We start from the raw sequence: 18,282 nt of genomic DNA, 5'->3' as shown, positions 1-18,282 counted from the left end.
ACTGTATTCAGCTGTGGTCATGGGATCTCCGACATGAGAAACTGGAAGTGTCCAGAAGCCGTCATGGACTCACGTTTTAGCTGCACGTCTCCTCGGGCGACCACTTTGTGTTAGTTCCTCCTCCATGTTCTCAGAGTCGCTCTGCCTGTCCTCCACATGACTCTGGGCCTCCAGCTCTTGAGCCATCTTTATAATCAGCATCTCGGCCTTAGACTTGCGGCCTCGCTTCCTGGGCCCCACAGGAGTCTGCAGAAGAGAAGGATCTTCAGAGACCAGAGATTTATCCTTACTGTCCAAAGGAGAAGGATCTGGAAGACAATGGACAAAAAAACACAATAGAGGTCACGACCAAAAGAGAAACACAGAAGTAGAAGGGTCCAACTGGGCGGAAGGGAGAGGGGAAAGGGGAGAAGGTCCCAACCATAAGGAGGGAAGGAAATGAGCAATGGAGAAGAGAAGACCTCAGGGACAGAGGATGAAGCTGGCACTGGGCATCCTGGATGAAGAAGGACAGCATGGAGGACACATACCAGGGATTGGCTCTTGGGACGTTGGGAGAGAGAAGAGCGGCTGTTTCTTTGCGGACTCATTAATTGAGGTCACATCCGGATCATTTCTGCCAGAAGGAGCCGGCCTCATCTTCTGCAGTTTAGCTTTAGACCTTCGGTATCGCTTCTTTGGTACCACAGGCGTCTGCAGAAGAAGGGAGTCCTCAGACGCCAAAGATTTATCCTCCATAGGAGAACGATCTGAAAGGCAACGGATCAAACACACGTCAGAATATTAGGAGTATCGGGAGGGAGAGGAGAAGGACCTGTCCATGAGGAAGAAGGGGGCCCCAGGAGGGAGAGGCCTCAGAGGAGATGGAGGGACGCTTACAGTAGTATGGAGGATACCTACCAGTGCTGGGCTGCAGAGTATCTCGTGATGCCAGGAGAGAGGAGCGCAATCTATTACTAGCTGCTGGAATAAACAAGGACTGACAGACATCCAGGTCCTTCCTGCCCGGAGGAGGAACGAGAGGAACCCCCGACTCCTGCGCCTGCCTCATCCTCTGCAGATCAGCTTTAGACTTGCGGCCTCGTTTCTTTGGCACCTTCACAGGTAAAGGACTGTGAGGGGTCACATCGGGGATGGAATTCTGCATAGAACTGGCAAGACATGTCCGGAGGTCCCCAGCATCAGGCTCAGCATGGAGACTCTCTTCCAGGTCCACAACACTTTTCACTTTGGAAGAGAAGGTTTGTGGGAAACATGAGGAATCCTCAGGGGCCCAATATTGGATGTTCCTATCCCCATTTGTAGGACCTGCATGACACATGAGGATACAGACAGTTACACACGGAGGGGGGCAAACAGGATTAGAGAGAGGACCAGAGCTATGGATGAAGAAGAGGAGAGAGAGGACCAGAGCTATGGATGAAGAAGAGGAGAGAGAGGACCAGAGCTAGAGACCGAGATGAGGAGAAGGAGGACCAGAGCTAGAGACCGAGATGAGGAGAAGGAGGACCAGAGCTAGAGACCGAGATGAGGAGAAGGAGGACCAGAGCTAGAGACCGAGATGAGGAGAAGGAGGACCAGAGCTAGAGACCGAGATGAGGAGAAGGAGGACCAGAGCTAGAGACCGAGATGAGGAGAAGGAGGACCAGAGCTAGAGACCGAGATGAGGAGAAGGAAGACCAGAGCTAGAGACCGAGATGAGGAGAAGGAGGACCAGAGCTAGAGACCGAGATGAGGAGAAGGAAGACCAGAACAAGAGACCGAGATGAGGAGAAGGAGGACCAGAGCTAGAGACCGAGATGAGGAGAAGGAGGACCAGAGCTAGAGACCGAGATGAGGAGAAGGAGGACCAGAGCTAGAGACCGAGATGAGGAGAAGGAAGACCAGAACAAGAGACCGAGATGAGGAGAAGGAGGACCAGAGCTAGAGACCGAGATGAGGAGAAGGAGGACCAGAGCTAGAGACCGAGATGAGGAGAAGGAGGGCCAGAGCTAGAGACCGAGATGAGGAGAAGGAGGGCCAGAGCTAGAGACCGAGATGAGGAGAAGGAGGGCCAGAGCTAGAGACCGAGATGAGGAGAAGGAGGACCAGAGCTAGAGACCGAGATGAGGAGAAGGAGGACCAGAGCTAGAGACCGAGATGAGGAGAAGGAGGACCAGAGCTAGAGACCGAGATGAGGAGAAGGAGGACCAGAGCTAGAGACCGAGATGAGGAGAAGGAGGACCAGAGCTAGAGACCGAGATGAGGAGAAGGAGGACCAGAGCTAGAGACCGAGATGAGGAGAAGGAGGACCAGAGCTAGAGACCGAGATGAGGAGAAGGAGGACCAGAGCTAGAGACCGAGATGAGGAGAAGGAGGACCAGAGCTAGAGACCGAGATGAGGAGAAGGAGGACCAGTGCTAGAGATCAAGATGAGGAGAAGGAGAACCAGAGCTAGAGACCAAGATGAGGAGAAGGAGGACCAGAGCTAGAGACCGAGATGAGGAGAAGGAAGACCAGAACAAGAGACCGAGATGAGGAGAAGGAGGACCAGAGCTAGAGACCGAGATGAGGAGAAGGAGGACCAGAGCTAGAGACCAAGATGAGGAGAAGGAGGACCAGAGCTAGAGACCAAGATGAGGAGAAGGAGGACCAGAGCTAGAGACCAAGATGAGGAGAAGGAGGACCAGAGCTAGAGACCAAGATGAGAAGAAGGAGGACCAGAGCTAGAGACCAAGATGAGGAGAAGGAGGACCAGAGCTAGAGACCAAGATGAGGAGAAGGAGGACCAGAGCTAGAGACCGAGATGAGGAGAAGGAGGACCAGAGCTAGAGACCGAGATGAGGAGAAGGAGGACCAGAGCTAGAGACCGAGATGAGGAGAAGGAGGACCAGAGCTAGAGACCGAGATGAGGAGAAGGAGGACCAGAGCTAGAGACCGAGATGAGGAGAAGGAGGACCAGAGCTAGAGACCGAGATGAGGAGAAGGAGGACCAGAGCTAGAGACCGAGATGAGGAGAAGGAGGACCAGAGCTAGAGACCGAGATGAGGAGAAGGAAGACCAGAACAAGAGACCGAGATGAGGAGAAGGAGGGCCAGAGCTAGAGACCGAGATGAGGAGAAGGAGGACCAGAGCTAGAGACCGAGATGAGGAGAAGGAGGACCAGAGCTAGAGACCGAGATGAGGAGAAGGAGGACCAGAGCTAGAGACCGAGATGAGGAGAAGGAGGACCAGAGCTAGAGACCGAGATGAGGAGAAGGAGGACCAGAGCTAGAGACCGAGATGAGGAGAAGGAGGACCAGAGCTAGAGACCGAGATGAGGAGAAGGAGGACCAGAGCTAGAGACCGAGATGAGGAGAAGGAGGACCAGAGCTAGAGACCAAGATGAGGAGAAGGAGGACCAGAGCTAGAGACCGAGATGAGGAGAAGGAGGACCAGAGCTAGAGACCGAGATGAGGAGAAGGAGGACCAGAGCTAGAGACCGAGATGAGGAGAAGGAGAACCAGAGCTAGAGACCGAGATGAGGAGAAGGAGGACCAGTGCTAGAGACCGAGATGAGGAGAAGGAAGACCAGAGCTAGAGACCGAGATGAGGAGAAGGAGGACCAGAGCTAGAGACCAAGATGAGGAGAAGGAGGACCAGAGCTAGAGACCAAGATGAGGAGAAGGAGGACTAGAGCTAGAGACCGAGATGAGGAGAAGGAGGACCAGAGCTAGAGACCAAGATGAGGAGAAGGAGGACCAGAGCTAGAGACCGAGATGAGGAGAAGGAGGACCAGAGCTAGAGACCAAGATGTGGAGAAGGAGGACCAGAGCTAGAGACCAAGATGAGGAGAAGGAGGACCAGTGCTAGAGATCAAGATGAGGAGAAGGAGGACCAGAGCTAGAGACCGAGATGAGGAGAAGGAGGACCAGAGCTAGAGACCGAGATGAGGAGAAGGAGGGCCAGAGCTAGAGACCAAGATGAGGAGAAGGAGGACCAGTGCTAGAGACCAAGATGAGGAGAAGGAGGACCAGTGCTAGAGATCAAGATGAGGAGAAGGAGGACCAGAGCTAGAGACCGAGATGAGGAGAAGGAGGACCAGAGCTAGAGACCGAGATGAGGAGAAGGAGGACCAGAGCTAGAGACCGAGATGAGGAGAAGGAGGACCAGAGCTAGAGACCAAGATGAGGAGAAGGAGGACCAGAGCTAGAGACCAAGATGAGGAGAAGGAGGACCAGAGCTAGAGACCAAGATGAGGAGAAGGAGGACCAGAGCTAGAGACCAAGATGAGGAGAAGGAGGACCAGAGCTAGAGACCAAGAGGAGGAGAAGGAGGACCAGAGCTAGAGACCAAGATGAGGAGAAGGAGGACCAGAGCTAGAGACCAAGATGAGGAGAAGGAGGACCAGAGCTAGAGACCGAGATGAGGAGAAGGAGGACCAGAGCTAGAGACCGAGATGAGGAGAAGGAGGACCAGAGCTAGAGACCAAGATGAGGAGAAGGAGGACCAGAGCTAGAGACCAAGATGAGGAGAAGGAGGACCAGAGCTAGAGACCGAGATGAGAAGAAGGAGGACCAGAGCTAGAGACCGAGATGAGGAGAAGGAGGACCAGAGCTAGAGACCAAGATGAGAAGAAGGAGGACCAGAGCTAGAGACCGAGATGAGGAGAAGGAGGACCAGAGCTAGAGACCGAGATGAAAAGAAGGAGGACCAGAGCTAGAGACCAAGATGAGGAGAAGGAGGACCAGAGCTAGAGACCGAGATGAGGAGAAGGAGGACCAGAGCACGAGGGAAGACCAAGAGGAGGAGAAGGAGGACCAGTGCTAGAGACCGAGATGAGGAGAAGGAGGACCAGAGCTAGAGACCGAGATGAGGAGAAGGAGAACCAGAGCTAGAGACCAAGAGGAGGAGAAGGAGGACCAGAGCTAGAGACCGAGATGTGGAGAAGGAGGACCAGAGCTAGAGACCGAGATGTGGAGAAGGAGGACCAGAGCTAGAGACCGAGATGTGGAGAAGGAGGACCAGAGCTAGAGACCAAGATGTGGAGAAGGAGGACCAGAGCTAGAGACCGAGATGTGGAGAAGGAGGACCAGAGCTAGAGACCGAGATGAGAAGGAGGACCAGAGCTAGAGACCAAGATGTGGAGAAGGAGGACCAGAGCTAGAGACCGAGATGTGGAGAAGGAGGACCAGAGCTAGAGACCGAGATGAGGAGAAGGAGGACCAGAGCAAGAGACCGAGATGAGGAGAAGGAGGACCAGAGCTAGAGACCAAGATGAGGAGAAGGAGGACCAGAGCCAGAGACCGAGATGAGGAGAAGGAGGACCAGAGCTAGAGACCAAGATGAGGAGAAGGAGGGCCAGAGCCAGAGACCAAGATGAGGAGAAGGAGGGCCAGAGCTAGAGACCGAGATGAGGAGAAGAAGGACCAGAGCTAGAGACCGAGATGAGGAGAAGGAGGACCAGTGCTAGAGACCGAGATGAGGAGAAGGAGGGCCAGAGCTAGAGACCGAGATGAGGAGAAGAAGGACCAGAGCTAGAGACCGAGATGAGGAGAAGGAGGACCAGTGCTAGAGACCAAGATGAGGAGAAGGAGGGCCAGAGCTAGAGACCGAGATGAGGAGAAGAAGGACCAGAGCTAGAGACCGAGATGAGGAGAAGGAGGACCAGTGCTAGAGACCGAGATGAGGAGAAGGAGGACCAGAGCTAGAGACCAAGATGAGCAGAAGGAGGACCAGAACTAGAGACCGAGATGAGGAGAAGGAGGACCAGAGCTAGAGACCAAGATGAGGAGAAGGAGGACCAGAGCCAGAGACCGAGATGAGGAGAAGGAGGACCAGAGCTAGAGACCAAGATGAGGAGAAGGAGGACCAGAGCCAGAGACCAAGATGAGGAGAAGGAGGGCCAGAGCTAGAGACCGAGATGAGGAGAAGAAGGACCAGAGCTAGAGACCGAGATGAGGAGAAGGAGGACCAGTGCTAGAGACCGAGATGAGGAGAAGGAGGGCCAGAGCTAGAGACCGAGATGAGGAGAAGAAGGACCAGAGCTAGAGACCGAGATGAGGAGAAGGAGGACCAGTGCTAGAGACCAAGATGAGGAGAAGGAGGGCCAGAGCTAGAGACCGAGATGAGGAGAAGAAGGACCAGAGCTAGAGACCGAGATGAGGAGAAGGAGGACCAGTGCTAGAGACCGAGATGAGGAGAAGGAGGACCAGAGCTAGAGACCAAGATGAGCAGAAGGAGGACCAGAACTAGAGACCGAGATGAGGAGAAGGAGGACCAGAGCTAGAGACCGAGATGAGGAGAAGGAGAACCAGAGCTAGAGACCGAGATGAGGAGAAGGAGGACCAGAGCTAGAGACCGAGATGAGGAGAAGGAGAACCAGAGCTAGAGACCGAGATGAGGAGAAGGAGGACCAGAGCACGAGGGAAGACCAAGAGGAGGAGAGAGAGGACCAGAGCTAGAGACCGAGATGAGGAGAAGGAGGACCAGAGCAGGAGGGAAGACCAGATTGAGGGTGATGAGGAGGAGGTGATGGAGGTGTAGGACCTCCTGGGGTCACCTACCCGTGTCCTGTGGTGGGAAGGCGGAGGAGCACAATCTCTTTTGGGGACCTTCATGGGGCAGAGCTGCCGTGTTTTCTGGGGACTGAATGTCATGGGGACACTTGGTGGCAGGAGAGTGTAGGAGAGGGGCCACGGCCTCCTGCATGGCTACCCCGGTGGTGGGAGCGCTGACGCCCAGAGGAAGGAGAGCGGGGAGAGCTAGACTCTCGTCTTCTCTCCTCTGTACCATGACCTCTGCAGGAAGCGAAGCCCAGGAGCCAGGAGGAGATCCGGCCATCAACAGACCACAATCATCATGGAGAACCACAGCGCCACCACCTGGTGAGAGAGGGGACAGCGTCACTACAGGGAGGAGACCACCCGACCCACCACAGTGTACCACAGCGCCACCACCTGCTGAGAGAGGGGACAGCGTCACTACAGAGAGGAGACCACCCGACCCACCACAGTGTACCACAGCGCCACCACCTGCTGAGAGAGGGGACAGCGTCACTACAGGGAGGAGACCACCCCACCCACCACAGTGTACCACAGCGCCACCACCTGCTGAGAGAGGGGACAGTGTCACTACAGGGAGGAGACCACCCCACCCACCACAGTGTACCACAGCGCCACCACCTGGTGAGAGAGGGGACAGTGTCACTACAGGGAGGAGACCACCCCACCCACCACAGTGTACCACAGCGCCACCACCTGCTGAGAGAGGGGACAGCGTCACTACAGGGAGGAGACCACCCCACCCACCACAGTGTACCACAGCGCCACCACCTGCTGAGAGAGGGGACAGTGTCACTACAGGGAGGAGACCACCCGACCCACCACAGTGTACCACAGCGCCACCACCTGCTGAGAGAGGGGACAGCGTCACTACAGGGAGGAGACCACCCGACCCACCACAGTGTACCACAGCGCCACCACCTGGTGAGAGAGGGGACAGCGTCACTACAGGGAGGAGACCACCCCACCCACCACAGTGTACCACAGCGCCACCACCTGGTGAGAGAGGGGACAGTGTCACTACAGGTAGGAGACCACCCCACCCACCACAGAGTACCACAGCGCCACCACCTGCTGAGAGAGGGGACAGCGTCACTACAGGGAGGAGACCACCCCACCCACCACAGTGTACCACAGCGCCACCACCTGCTGAGAGAGGGGACAGCGTCACTACAGGGAGGAGACCACCCCACCCACCACAGTGTACCACAGCGCCACCACCTGGTGAGAGAGGACAGCGTCACTACAGGGAGGAGACCACCCCACCCACCACAGTGTACCACAGCGCCACCACCTGCTGAGAGAGGGGACAGTGTCACTACAGGGAGGAGACCACCCCACCCACCACAGTGTACCACAGCGCCACCACCTGCTGAGAGAGGGGACAGTGTCACTACAGGGAGGAGACCACCCCACCCACCACAGTGTACCACAGCGCCACCACCTGCTGAGAGAGGGGACAGTGTCACTACAGGGAGGAGACCACCCGACCCACCACAGTGTACCACAGCGCCACCACCTGCTGAGAGAGGGGACAGCGTCACTACAGGGAGGAGACCACCCCACCCACCACAGTGTACCACAGCGCCACCACCTGCTGAGAGAGGGGACAGCGTCACTACAGGGAGGAGATCACCCCACCCACCACAGTGTACCACAGCGCCACCACCTGCTGAGAGAGGGGACAGCGTCACTACAGGGAGGAGACCACCCCACCCACCACAGTGTACCACAGCGCCACCACCTGCTGAGAGAGGGGACAGCGTCACTACAGGGAGGAGACCACCCCACCCACCACAGTGTACCACAGCGCCACCACCTGCTGAGAGAGGGGACAGCGTCACTACAGGGAGGAGACCACCCCACCCACCACAGTGTACCACAGCGCCACCACCTGCTGAGAGAGGGGACAGTGTCACTACAGGGAGGAGACCACCCAATCCACCACAGTGTACCAGGGAGGAGACCACCCAATCCACCACAGTGTACCACAGCGCCACCACCTGCTGAGAGAGGGGACAGCGTCACTACAGGGAGGAGACCACCCCACCCACCACCTGCTGAGAGAGGGGACAGTGTCACTACAGGGAGGAGACCACCCGACCCACCACAGTGTACCACAGCGCCACCACCTGCTGAGAGAGGGGACAGCGTCACTACAGGGAGGAGACCACCCGACCCACCGCAGTGTACCACAGCGCCACCACCTGCTGAGAGAGGGGACAGCGTCACTACAGGGAGGAGACCACCCCACCCACCACAGTGTACCACAGCGCCACCACCTGGTGAGAGAGGGGACAGCGTCACTACAGGGAGGAGACCACCCAACCCACCACAGTGTACCACAGCGCCACCACCTCGTGAGAGAGGGGACAGCGTCACTACAGGGAGGAGACCACCCGACCCACCACAGTGTACCACAGCGCCACCACCTGGTGAGAGAGGGGACAGCGTCACTACAGGGAGGAGACCACCCCACCCACCACAGTGTACCACAGCGCCACCACCTGGTGAGAGAGGGGACAGTGTCACTACAGGGAGGAGACCACCCGACCCACCACAGTGTACCACAGCGCCACCACCTGCTGAGAGAGGGGACAGTGTCACTACAGGGAGGAGACCACCCGACCCCCCACAGTGTACCACAGCGCCACCACCTGGTGAGAGAGGGGACAGTGTCACTACAGGGAGGAGACCACCCGACCCCCCACAGTGTACCACAGCGCCACCACCTGCTGAGAGAGGGTATAGCGTCACTACAGGGAGGAGACCACCCCACCCACCACAGTGTACCACAGCGCCACCACCTGGTGAGAGAGGGGACAGTGTCACTACAGGGAGGAGACCACCCCACCCACCACAGTGTACCACAGCGCCACCACCTGGTGAGAGAGGGGACAGTGTCACTACAGGGAGGAGACCACCCGACCCACCACAGAGTACCACAGCGCCACCACCTGCTGAGAGAGGGTACAGCGTCACTACAGGGAGGAGACCACCCCACCCACCACCTGGTGAGAGAGGGGACAGCGTCACTACAGGGAGGAGACCACCCGACCCACCACAGTGTACCACAGCGCCACCACCTGGTGAGAGAGGGGACAGCGTCACTACAGGGAGGAGACCACCCCACCCACCACAGTGTACCACAGCGCCACCACCTGGTGAGAGAGGGGACAGCGTCACTACAGGGAGGAGACCACCCCACCCACCACAGTGTACCACAGCGCCACCACCTGCTGAGAGAGGGTACAGCGTCACTACAGGGAGGAGACCACCCCACCCACCACCTGGTGAGAGAGGGGACAGCGTCACTACAGGGAGGAGACCACCCGACCCACCACAGTGTACCACAGCGCCACCACCTGGTGAGAGAGGACAGAGTCACTACAGGGAGGAGACCACCCGACCCACCACATAGTACCACAGCGCCACCACCTGGTGAGAGAGGGGACAGCGTCACTACAGGGAGGAGACCACCCAATCCACCACAGTGTACCACAGCGCCACCACCTGCTGAGAGAGGGGACAGCGTCACTACAGGGAGGAGACCACCCCACCCACCACCTGCTGAGAGAGGGGACAGTGTCACTACAGGGAGGAGACCACCCGACCCACCACAGTGTACCACAGCGCCACCACCTGCTGAGAGAGGGGACAGCGTCACTACAGGGAGGAGACCACCCGACCCACCGCAGTGTACCACAGCGCCACCACCTGCTGAGAGAGGGGACAGCGTCACTACAGGGAGGAGACCACCCCACCCACCACCTGCTGAGAGAGGGGACAGTGTCACTACAGGGAGGAGACCACCCGACCCACCACAGTGTACCACAGCGCCACCACCTGCTGAGAGAGGGGACAGCGTCACTACAGGGAGGAGACCACCCGACCCACCACAGTGTACCACAGCGCCACCACCTGCTGAGAGAGGGGACAGCGTCACTACAGGGAGGAGACCACCCAACCCACCACAGTGTACCACAGCGCCACCACCTGCTGAGAGAGGGGACAGCGTCACTACAGGGAGGAGACCACCCCACCCACCACAGTGTACCACAGCGCCACCACCTGGTGAGAGAGGGGACAGCGTCACTACAGGGAGGAGACCACCCCACCCACCACAGTGTACCACAGCGCCACCACCTGCTGAGAGAGGGGACAGCGTCACTACAGGGAGGAGACCACCCCACCCACCACAGAGTACCACAGCGCCACCACCTGCTGAGAGAGGGGACAGCGTCACTACAGGGAGTAGACCACCCGACCCACCGCAGTGTACCACAGCGCCACCACCTGGTGAGAGAGGGGACAGCGTCACTACAGGGAGGAGACCACCCCACCCACCACAGTGTACCACAGCGCCACCACCTGGTGAGAGAGGGGACAGTGTCACTACAGAGAGGAGACCACCCGACCCACCACAGTGTACCACAGCGCCACCACCTGCTGAGAGAGGGGACAGCGTCACTACAGGGAGGAGACCACCCCACCCACCACAGAGTACCACAGCGCCACCACCTGCTGAGAGAGGGGACAGTGTCACTACAGGGAGGAGACCACCCCACCCACCACAGTGTACCACAGCGCCACCACCTGCTGAGAGAGGGGACAGTGTCACTACAGGGAGGAGACCACCCGACCCACCACAGAGTACCACAGCGCCACCACCTGGTGAGAGAGGGGACAGCGTCACTACAGGGAGGAGACCACCCCACCCACCACAGTGTACCACAGCGCCACCACCTGCTGAGAGAGGGGACAGTGTCACTACAGGGAGGAGACCACCCCACCCACCACAGTGTACCACAGCGCCACCACCTGCTGAGAGAGGGGACAGTGTCACTACAGGGAGGAGACCACCCCACCCACCACAGTGTACCACAGCGCCACCACCTGCTGAGAGAGGGGACAGTGTCACTACAGGGAGGAGACCACCCCACCCACCACAGTGTACCACAGCGCCACCACCTGCTGAGAGAGGGGACAGCGTCACTACAGGGAGGAGACCACCCGACCCACCGCAGTGTACCACAGCGCCACCTCCTGCTGAGAGAGGGGACAGCGTCACTACAGGGAGGAGACCACCCCACCCACCACAGTGTACCACAGCGCCACCACCTGCTGAGAGAGGGGACAGTGTCACTACAGGGAGGAGACCACCCCACCCACCACAGTGTACCACAGCGCCACCACCTGCTGAGAGAGGGGACAGTGTCACTACAGGGAGGAGACCACCCCACCCACCACAGTGTACCACAGCGCCACCACCTGGTGAGAGAGGGGACAGTGTCACTACAGAGAGGAGACAACCCCACCCACCACAGTGTACCACAGCGCCACCACCTGGTGAGAGAGGACAGCGTCACTACAGAGAGGAGACCACCCGACCCACCACAGTGTACCACAGCGCCACCACCTGGTGAGAGAGGGGACAGCGTCACTACAGGGAGGAGACCACCCCACCCACCACAGTGTACCACAGCGCCACCACCTGCTGAGAGAGGGGACAGTGTCACTACAGAGAGGAGACCACCCGACCCACCACAGTGTACCACAGCGCCACCACCTGCTGAGAGAGGGGACAGCGTCACTACAGGGAGGAGACCACCCCACCCACCACAGTGTACCACAGCGCCACCACCTGCTGAGAGAGGGGACAGTGTCACTACAGGGAGGAGACCACCCGACCCACCACAGTGTACCACAGCGCCACCACCTGGTGAGAGAGGGGACAGTGTCACTACAGGGAGGAGACCACCCCACCCACCACAGTGCACCACAGCGCCACCACCTGCTGAGAGAGGGGACAGCGTCACTACAGGGAGGAGACAACCCCACCCACCACAGTGTACCACAGCGCCACCACCTGGTGAGAGAGGGGACAGCGTCACTACAGGGAGGAGACCACCCCACCCACCACAGTGTACCACAGCGCCACCACCTGCTGAGAGAGGGGACAGTGTCACTACAGGGAGGAGACCACCCCACCCACCACAGTGTACCACAGCGCCACCACCTGCTGAGAGAGGGGACAGCGTCACTACAGAGAGGAGACCACCCCACCCACCACAGAGTACCACAGCGCCACCCCCTGGTGAGAGAGGGGACAGCGTCACTACAGGGAGGAGACCACCCCACCCACCACAGTGTACCACAGCGCCACCACCTGCTGAGAGAGGGGACAGCGTCACTACAGGGAGGAGACCACCCCACCCACCACAGTGTACCACAGCGCCACCACCTGGTGAGAGAGGGGACAGCGTCACTACAGGGAGGAGACCACCCCACCCACCACAGTGTACCACAGCGCCACCACCTGCTGAGAGAGGGGACAGCGTCACTACAGGGAGGAGACCACCCCACCCACCAAAGTGTACCACAGCGCCACCACCTGGTGAGAGAGGGGACAGCGTCACTACAGGGAGGAGACCACTCCACCCACCACCTGCTGAGAGAGGGGACAGCGTCACTACAGGGAGGAGACCACCCCACCCACCACAGTGTACCACAGCGCCACCACCTGGTGAGAGAGGGGACAGTGTCACTACAGGGAGGAGACCACCCCACCCACCACAGTGTACCACAGCGCCACCACCTGGTGAGAGAGGGGACAGCGTCACTACAGGGAGGAGACCACCCCACCCACCACAGTGTACCACAGCGCCACCACCTGCTGAGAGAGGGGACAGCGTCACTACAGGGAGGAGACCACCCCACCCACCACAGTGTACCACAGCGCCGCCACCTGCTAAGAGAGGGTACGAAGCTCCTCCTCCTCTCACATACCGGGGGGGGGGAAGCTCCTCCTCCTCTCACATACCAGGGGGGGGGAAGCTCCTCCTCCTCTCACATACCAGGGGGGGGGAAGCTCCTCCTCCTCTCACATACCAGGGGGGGGAAGCTCCTCCTCCTCTCACATACAGGGGGGGGGAAGCTCCTCCTCCTCTCACATACAGGGGGGGGGAAGCTCCTCCTCCTCTCACATACAGGGGGGGGGAGCTCCTCCTCCTCTCACATACAGGGGGGGGGGGGAGCTCCTCCTCCTCTCACATATCGGGGGGGGGGGAAGCTCCTCCTCCTCTCACATATCGGGGGGGGGGAAGCTCCTCCTCCTCTCACATACAGGTGGGGGGGGAAGCTCCTCCTCCTCTCACATACACGGGGTGGGGGGGAAGCTCCTCCTCCTCTCACATACCCGGGGGGGGGGGGGAAGCTCCTCCTGCTCTCACATACCGGGAGGGGGGAAGCTCCTCCTCTCACATACCGGGAGGGGGGAAGCTCCTCCTCCTCTCACATAACGGGGGGGGGGGAAGCTCCTCCTCCTCTCACATACCAGGGGGGGAAGCTCCTCCTCCTCTCACATACAGGGGGGGTAGCTCCTCCTCCTCTCACATACAGGGGGGGTAGCTCCTCCTCCTCTCACATACAGGGGGGGGTAGCTCCTCCTCCTCTCACATACAGGGGGGGGTAGCTCCTCCTCCTCTCACATACAGGGGGGGGTAGCTCCTCCTCCTCTCACATACAGGGGGGGTAGCTCCTCCTCCTCTCACATACAGGGGGGGTAGCTCCTCCTCCTCTCACATACAGGGGGGGTAGCTCCTCCTCCTCTCACATACAGGGGGGGTAGCTCCTCCTCCTCTCACATACAGGGGGGGTAGCTCCTCCTCCTCTCACATACAGGGGGGGTAGCTCCTCCTCCTCTCACATACAGGGGGGGTAGCTCCTCCTCCTCTCACATACAGGGGGGGGTAGCTCCTCCTCCTCTCACATACAGGGGGGGTAGCTCCTCCTCCTCTCACATACAGGGGGGGTAGCTCCTCCTCCTCTCACATACAGGGGGGGTAGCTCCTCCTCCTCTCACATACAGGGGGGGTAGCTCCTCCTCCTCTCACATACAGGGGGGTAGCTCCTCCTCCTCTCACATACAGGGGGGGTAGCTCCTCCTCCTCTCACATACAGGGGGGGTAGCTCCTCCTCCTCTCACATACAGGGGGGGTAGCTCCTCCTCTCACATACCGGGGGGGGGGGGGGGGGGGAGCTCCTCCTCCTCTCACATACAGGGGGGAAGCTCCTCCTCCTCTCACATACCGGGGTATACATAGGGAGGGGCTGACCACAACGACCAATCGCAGCGCTGCTTCTACTTGTCACGAATTAGTTTAGAACTGAAAGCCTCTACCTGATTGGCTGAGATGTTTGGTCAACGTTTCGCCCTGTGAGTGACAGTACAGACAGCGCGATACCGCACAGCAGCCGCACACTCCCCGCTGTCAGCGCCCGGACCCGGAGACTTCTTGGCCTGTAACGTTTAAAGCCGGCGCCGGAGTGTGGACGCGGCCTGATGACGTCACCAGACGCCAACCGCATGAGCGCGGGACCTGGTCTCCTATAAAATGGCGTCCACGGCAAGGAGACATCGGCCATTTTTCCTGAGCCACGACACCATGCAAGGGGATAGGCGGGGAGGTGTGTATGACGGGGGGGTACGGTCGGGGGAGGTGTGTATGACGGGGGGGGGTTACGGGCGGGGGAGGTGTGTATGACGGGGGGGTTACGGGCGGGGGAGGTGTGTATGACGGGGGGGTTTCGGGCGGGGGAGGTGTGTGTGACGGGGGGGGGGTTACGGGCGGGGGAGTTGTGTGTGACGGGGGGGTTACGGGCGGGGGAGTTGTGTGTGACGGGGGTGTTACGGGCGGGGGAGTTGTGTGTGACGGGGGGTGTTACGGGCGGGGGAGTTGTGTGTGACGGGGGGTGTTACGGGCGGGGGAGTTGTGTGTGACGGGGGGTGTTACGGGCGGGGGAGTTGTGTGTGACGGGGGGTGTTACGGGCGGGGGAGTTGTGTGTGACGGGCGGGGGAGTTGTGTGTGACGGGGGGTGTTACGGGCGGGGGAGTTGTGTGTGACGGGGGGTGTTACGGGCGGGGGAGTTGTGTGTGACGGGGGGTGTTACGGGCGGGGGAGTTGTGTGTGACGGGGGGGGGGAGTTACGGGCGGGGGAGTTGTGTGTGACGGGGGGGGGGTTACGGGCGGGGGAGTTGTGTGTGACGGGGGGGGGGGTTACGGGCGGGGGAGTTGTGTGTGACGGGGGGGGGGGTTACGGGCGGGGGAGTTGTGTGTGACGGGGGGGGGGGGTTACGGGCGGGGGAGTTGTGTGTGACGGGGGGGGGGGGTTACGGGCGGGGGAGTTGTGTGTGACGGGGGGGGGGGTTACGGGCGGGGGAGTTGTGTGTGACGGGGGGGGGGGGTTACGGGCGGGGGAGTTGTGTGTGACGGGGGGGGGGGTTACGGGCGGGGGAGTTGTGTGTGACGGGGGGGGGGGTTACGGGCGGGGGAGTTGTGTGTGACGGGGGGGGGGTTACGGGCGGGGGAGTTGTGTGGGACGGGGGGGGGGTTACGGGGGGGGGGTTACGGGCGGGGGAGTTGTGTGTGACGGGGGGGGGGTACGGGCGGCGGAGGTGTGTGTGACGGGGGGGGGGTACGGGCGGGGGAGGTGTGTGTGACGGGGGGGGGGTACGGGCGGGGGAGGTGTGTATGACGGGGGGGGAGGTGTGTATGACGGGGGAGGTGTGTGTGACAGGGGGGGGTGTACGGGCGGGGGAGGTGTGTATGACGGGGGGGGAGGTGTGTATGACGGGGGAGGTGTGTGTGACAGGGGGGGAGGTGTGTATGACGGGGGAGGTGTGTGTGACAGGGGGGGAGGTGTGTATGACGGGGGGGGTGTACGGGCGGGGGAGGTGTGTGTGACGGGGGGGGGTACGGGCGGGGGAGGTGTGTATGACGGGGGGGGAGGTGTGTATGACGGGGGAGGTGTGTGTGACAGGGGGGGAGGTGTGTATGACGGGGGGGGTGTACGGGCGGGGGAGGTGTGTGTGACGGGGGGGGGTACGGGCGGGGGAGGTGTGTATGACGGGGGGGGAGGTGTGTATGACGGGGGAGGTGTGTGTGACAGGGGGGGAGGTGTGTATGACGGGGGGGGTGTACGGGCGGGGGAGGTGTGTATGACGGGGGGGGAGGTGTGTATGACGGGGGAGGTGTGTGTGACAGGGGGGGAGGTGTGTATGACGGGGGGGGTGTACGGGCGGGGGAGGTGTGTATGACGGGGGGGGTGTACGGGCGGGGGAGGTGTGTGTGACGGGGGGGTGTACGGGCGGGGGAGTTGTGTGTGACGGGGGGGGGGTGTACGGGCGGGGGAGTTGTGTGTGACGGGGGGGGGGGTTACGGGCGGGGGAGTTGTGTGTGACGGGGGGGGGGGGTTACGGGCGGGGGAGTTGTGTGTGACGGGGGGGGGGGGTTACGGGCGGGGGAGTTGTGTGTGACGGGGGGGGGGTTACGGGCGGGGGAGTTGTGTGTGACGGGGGGGGGTTACGGGCGGGGGAGTTGTGTGTGACGGGGGGGGGGGGTTACGGGCGGGGGAGTTGTGTGTGACGGGGGGGGGGGGGTACGGGCGGGGGAGGTGTGTATGACGGGGGGGGAGGTGTGTATGACGGGGGAGGTGTGTGTGACGGGGGGGGGGGTACGGGCGGGGGAGGTGTGTGTGACGGGGGGGGAGGTGTGTATGACGGGGGGGGGGGTACGGGCGGGGGAGGTGTGTATGACGGGGGGGTGTACGGGCGGGGGAGGTGTGTATGACGGGGGGGGTGTACGGGGGGGGTGTACGGGCGGGGGAGGTGTGTATGACGGGGGGGGTGTACGGGCGGGGGAGGTGTGTATGACGGGGGGGGTGTACGGGCGGGGGAGGTGTGTATGACGGGGGGGGTGTACGGGCGGGGGAGGTGTGTATGACGGGGGGGGTGTACGGGCGGGGGAGGTGTGTATGACGGGGGGGGTGTACGGGCGGGGGAGGTGTGTATGACGGGGGGGGTGTACGGGCGGGGGAGGTGTGTATGACGGGGGGGGTGTACGGGCGGGGGAGGTGTGTATGACGGGGGGGGTGTACGGGCGGGGGAGGTGTGTATGACGGGGGGGTACGGGCGGGGGAGGTCTGTGCGACGGGGGAGGTCTGTGCGCCGGGTTGTACAGGCGGGGGAGTTGTGTGTGACGGGGGGTGCGGGCGGGGGAGGTCTGTGTGACGGGCGGGGGAGGTCTGTGTGACGGGGGGGTGCGGGCGGGGGAGGTCTGTGTGACGGGCGGGGGAGGTCTGTGTGACGGGGGGGTGCGGGCGGGGGAGGTCTGTGTGACGGGCGGGGGAGGTCTGTGTGACGGGGGGGTACGGGCGGGGGAGGTGTGTGTGACGGGGGGGGGTACGGGCGGGGGAGGTGTGTGTGACGGGCGGGGGAGGTCTGTGTGACGGGGGGGGTATGGGCGGGGGAGGTCTGTGTGACGGGGGAGGTCTGTGTGACGGGGGGGTGCGGGCGGGGGAGGTCTGTGTGACGGGGGGGGTACGGGCGGGGGAGGTCTGTGTGACGGGGGGGTACGGGCGGGGGAGGTGTGTGTGACGGGGGGTACGGGCGGGGGAGGTGTGTGTGACGGGGGGGTACGGGCGGGGGAGGTGTGTGTGACGGGGGAGGTGTGTGTGACGGGGGGGTACGGGCGGGGGAGGTGTGTGTGACGGGGGGTACGGGCGGGGGAGGTTTGTGTGACGGGTGGGGGAGGTGTGTGTGACGGGGGGGTACGGGCGGGGGAGGTGTGTGTGATACGGGGGGGTACGGGCGGGGGAGGTGTGTGTGATACGGGGGGGTACGGGCGGGGGAGGTGTGTGTGATACGGGGGGGTACGGGCGGGGGAGGTGTGTGTGATACGGGGGGGTACGGGCGGGGGA

At 61.4% G+C, this 18,282-nt stretch overlaps 1 protein-coding gene across 1 annotated transcript in view; it reads right to left on the bottom strand.

The window, feature by feature from the left end:
- The window catches only part of LOC140123036 (general transcription factor 3C polypeptide 2-like), a 30,258-nt gene extending 15,392 nt beyond the window's left edge, over positions 1-14,866 (bottom strand). The window contains exons 1-5 of the mRNA XM_072144288.1: positions 14,704-14,866; positions 6,525-6,842; positions 901-1,308; positions 531-749; positions 74-308 (exon numbers count right to left, since the gene is read on the bottom strand). Of these exons, the coding sequence (XP_072000389.1) occupies positions 74-308; positions 531-749; positions 901-1,308; positions 6,525-6,801 (1,139 nt within the window). The 5' untranslated portion in view covers positions 6,802-6,842; positions 14,704-14,866. The remainder of the gene's footprint in view (positions 1-73; positions 309-530; positions 750-900; positions 1,309-6,524; positions 6,843-14,703) is intronic.
- Positions 14,867-18,282: the final 3,416 nt, after the last annotated feature.

The sequence above is a fragment of the Engystomops pustulosus genome, chromosome 3, assembly GCF_040894005.1.
Source record: "Engystomops pustulosus chromosome 3, aEngPut4.maternal, whole genome shotgun sequence".
In the NCBI taxonomy this organism is placed as follows: domain Eukaryota; kingdom Metazoa; phylum Chordata; class Amphibia; order Anura; family Leptodactylidae; genus Engystomops; species Engystomops pustulosus.
The sequence above is the reverse complement of the archived record's forward strand: the minus strand, read 5'-3'. Positions and strand labels throughout refer to the sequence as shown.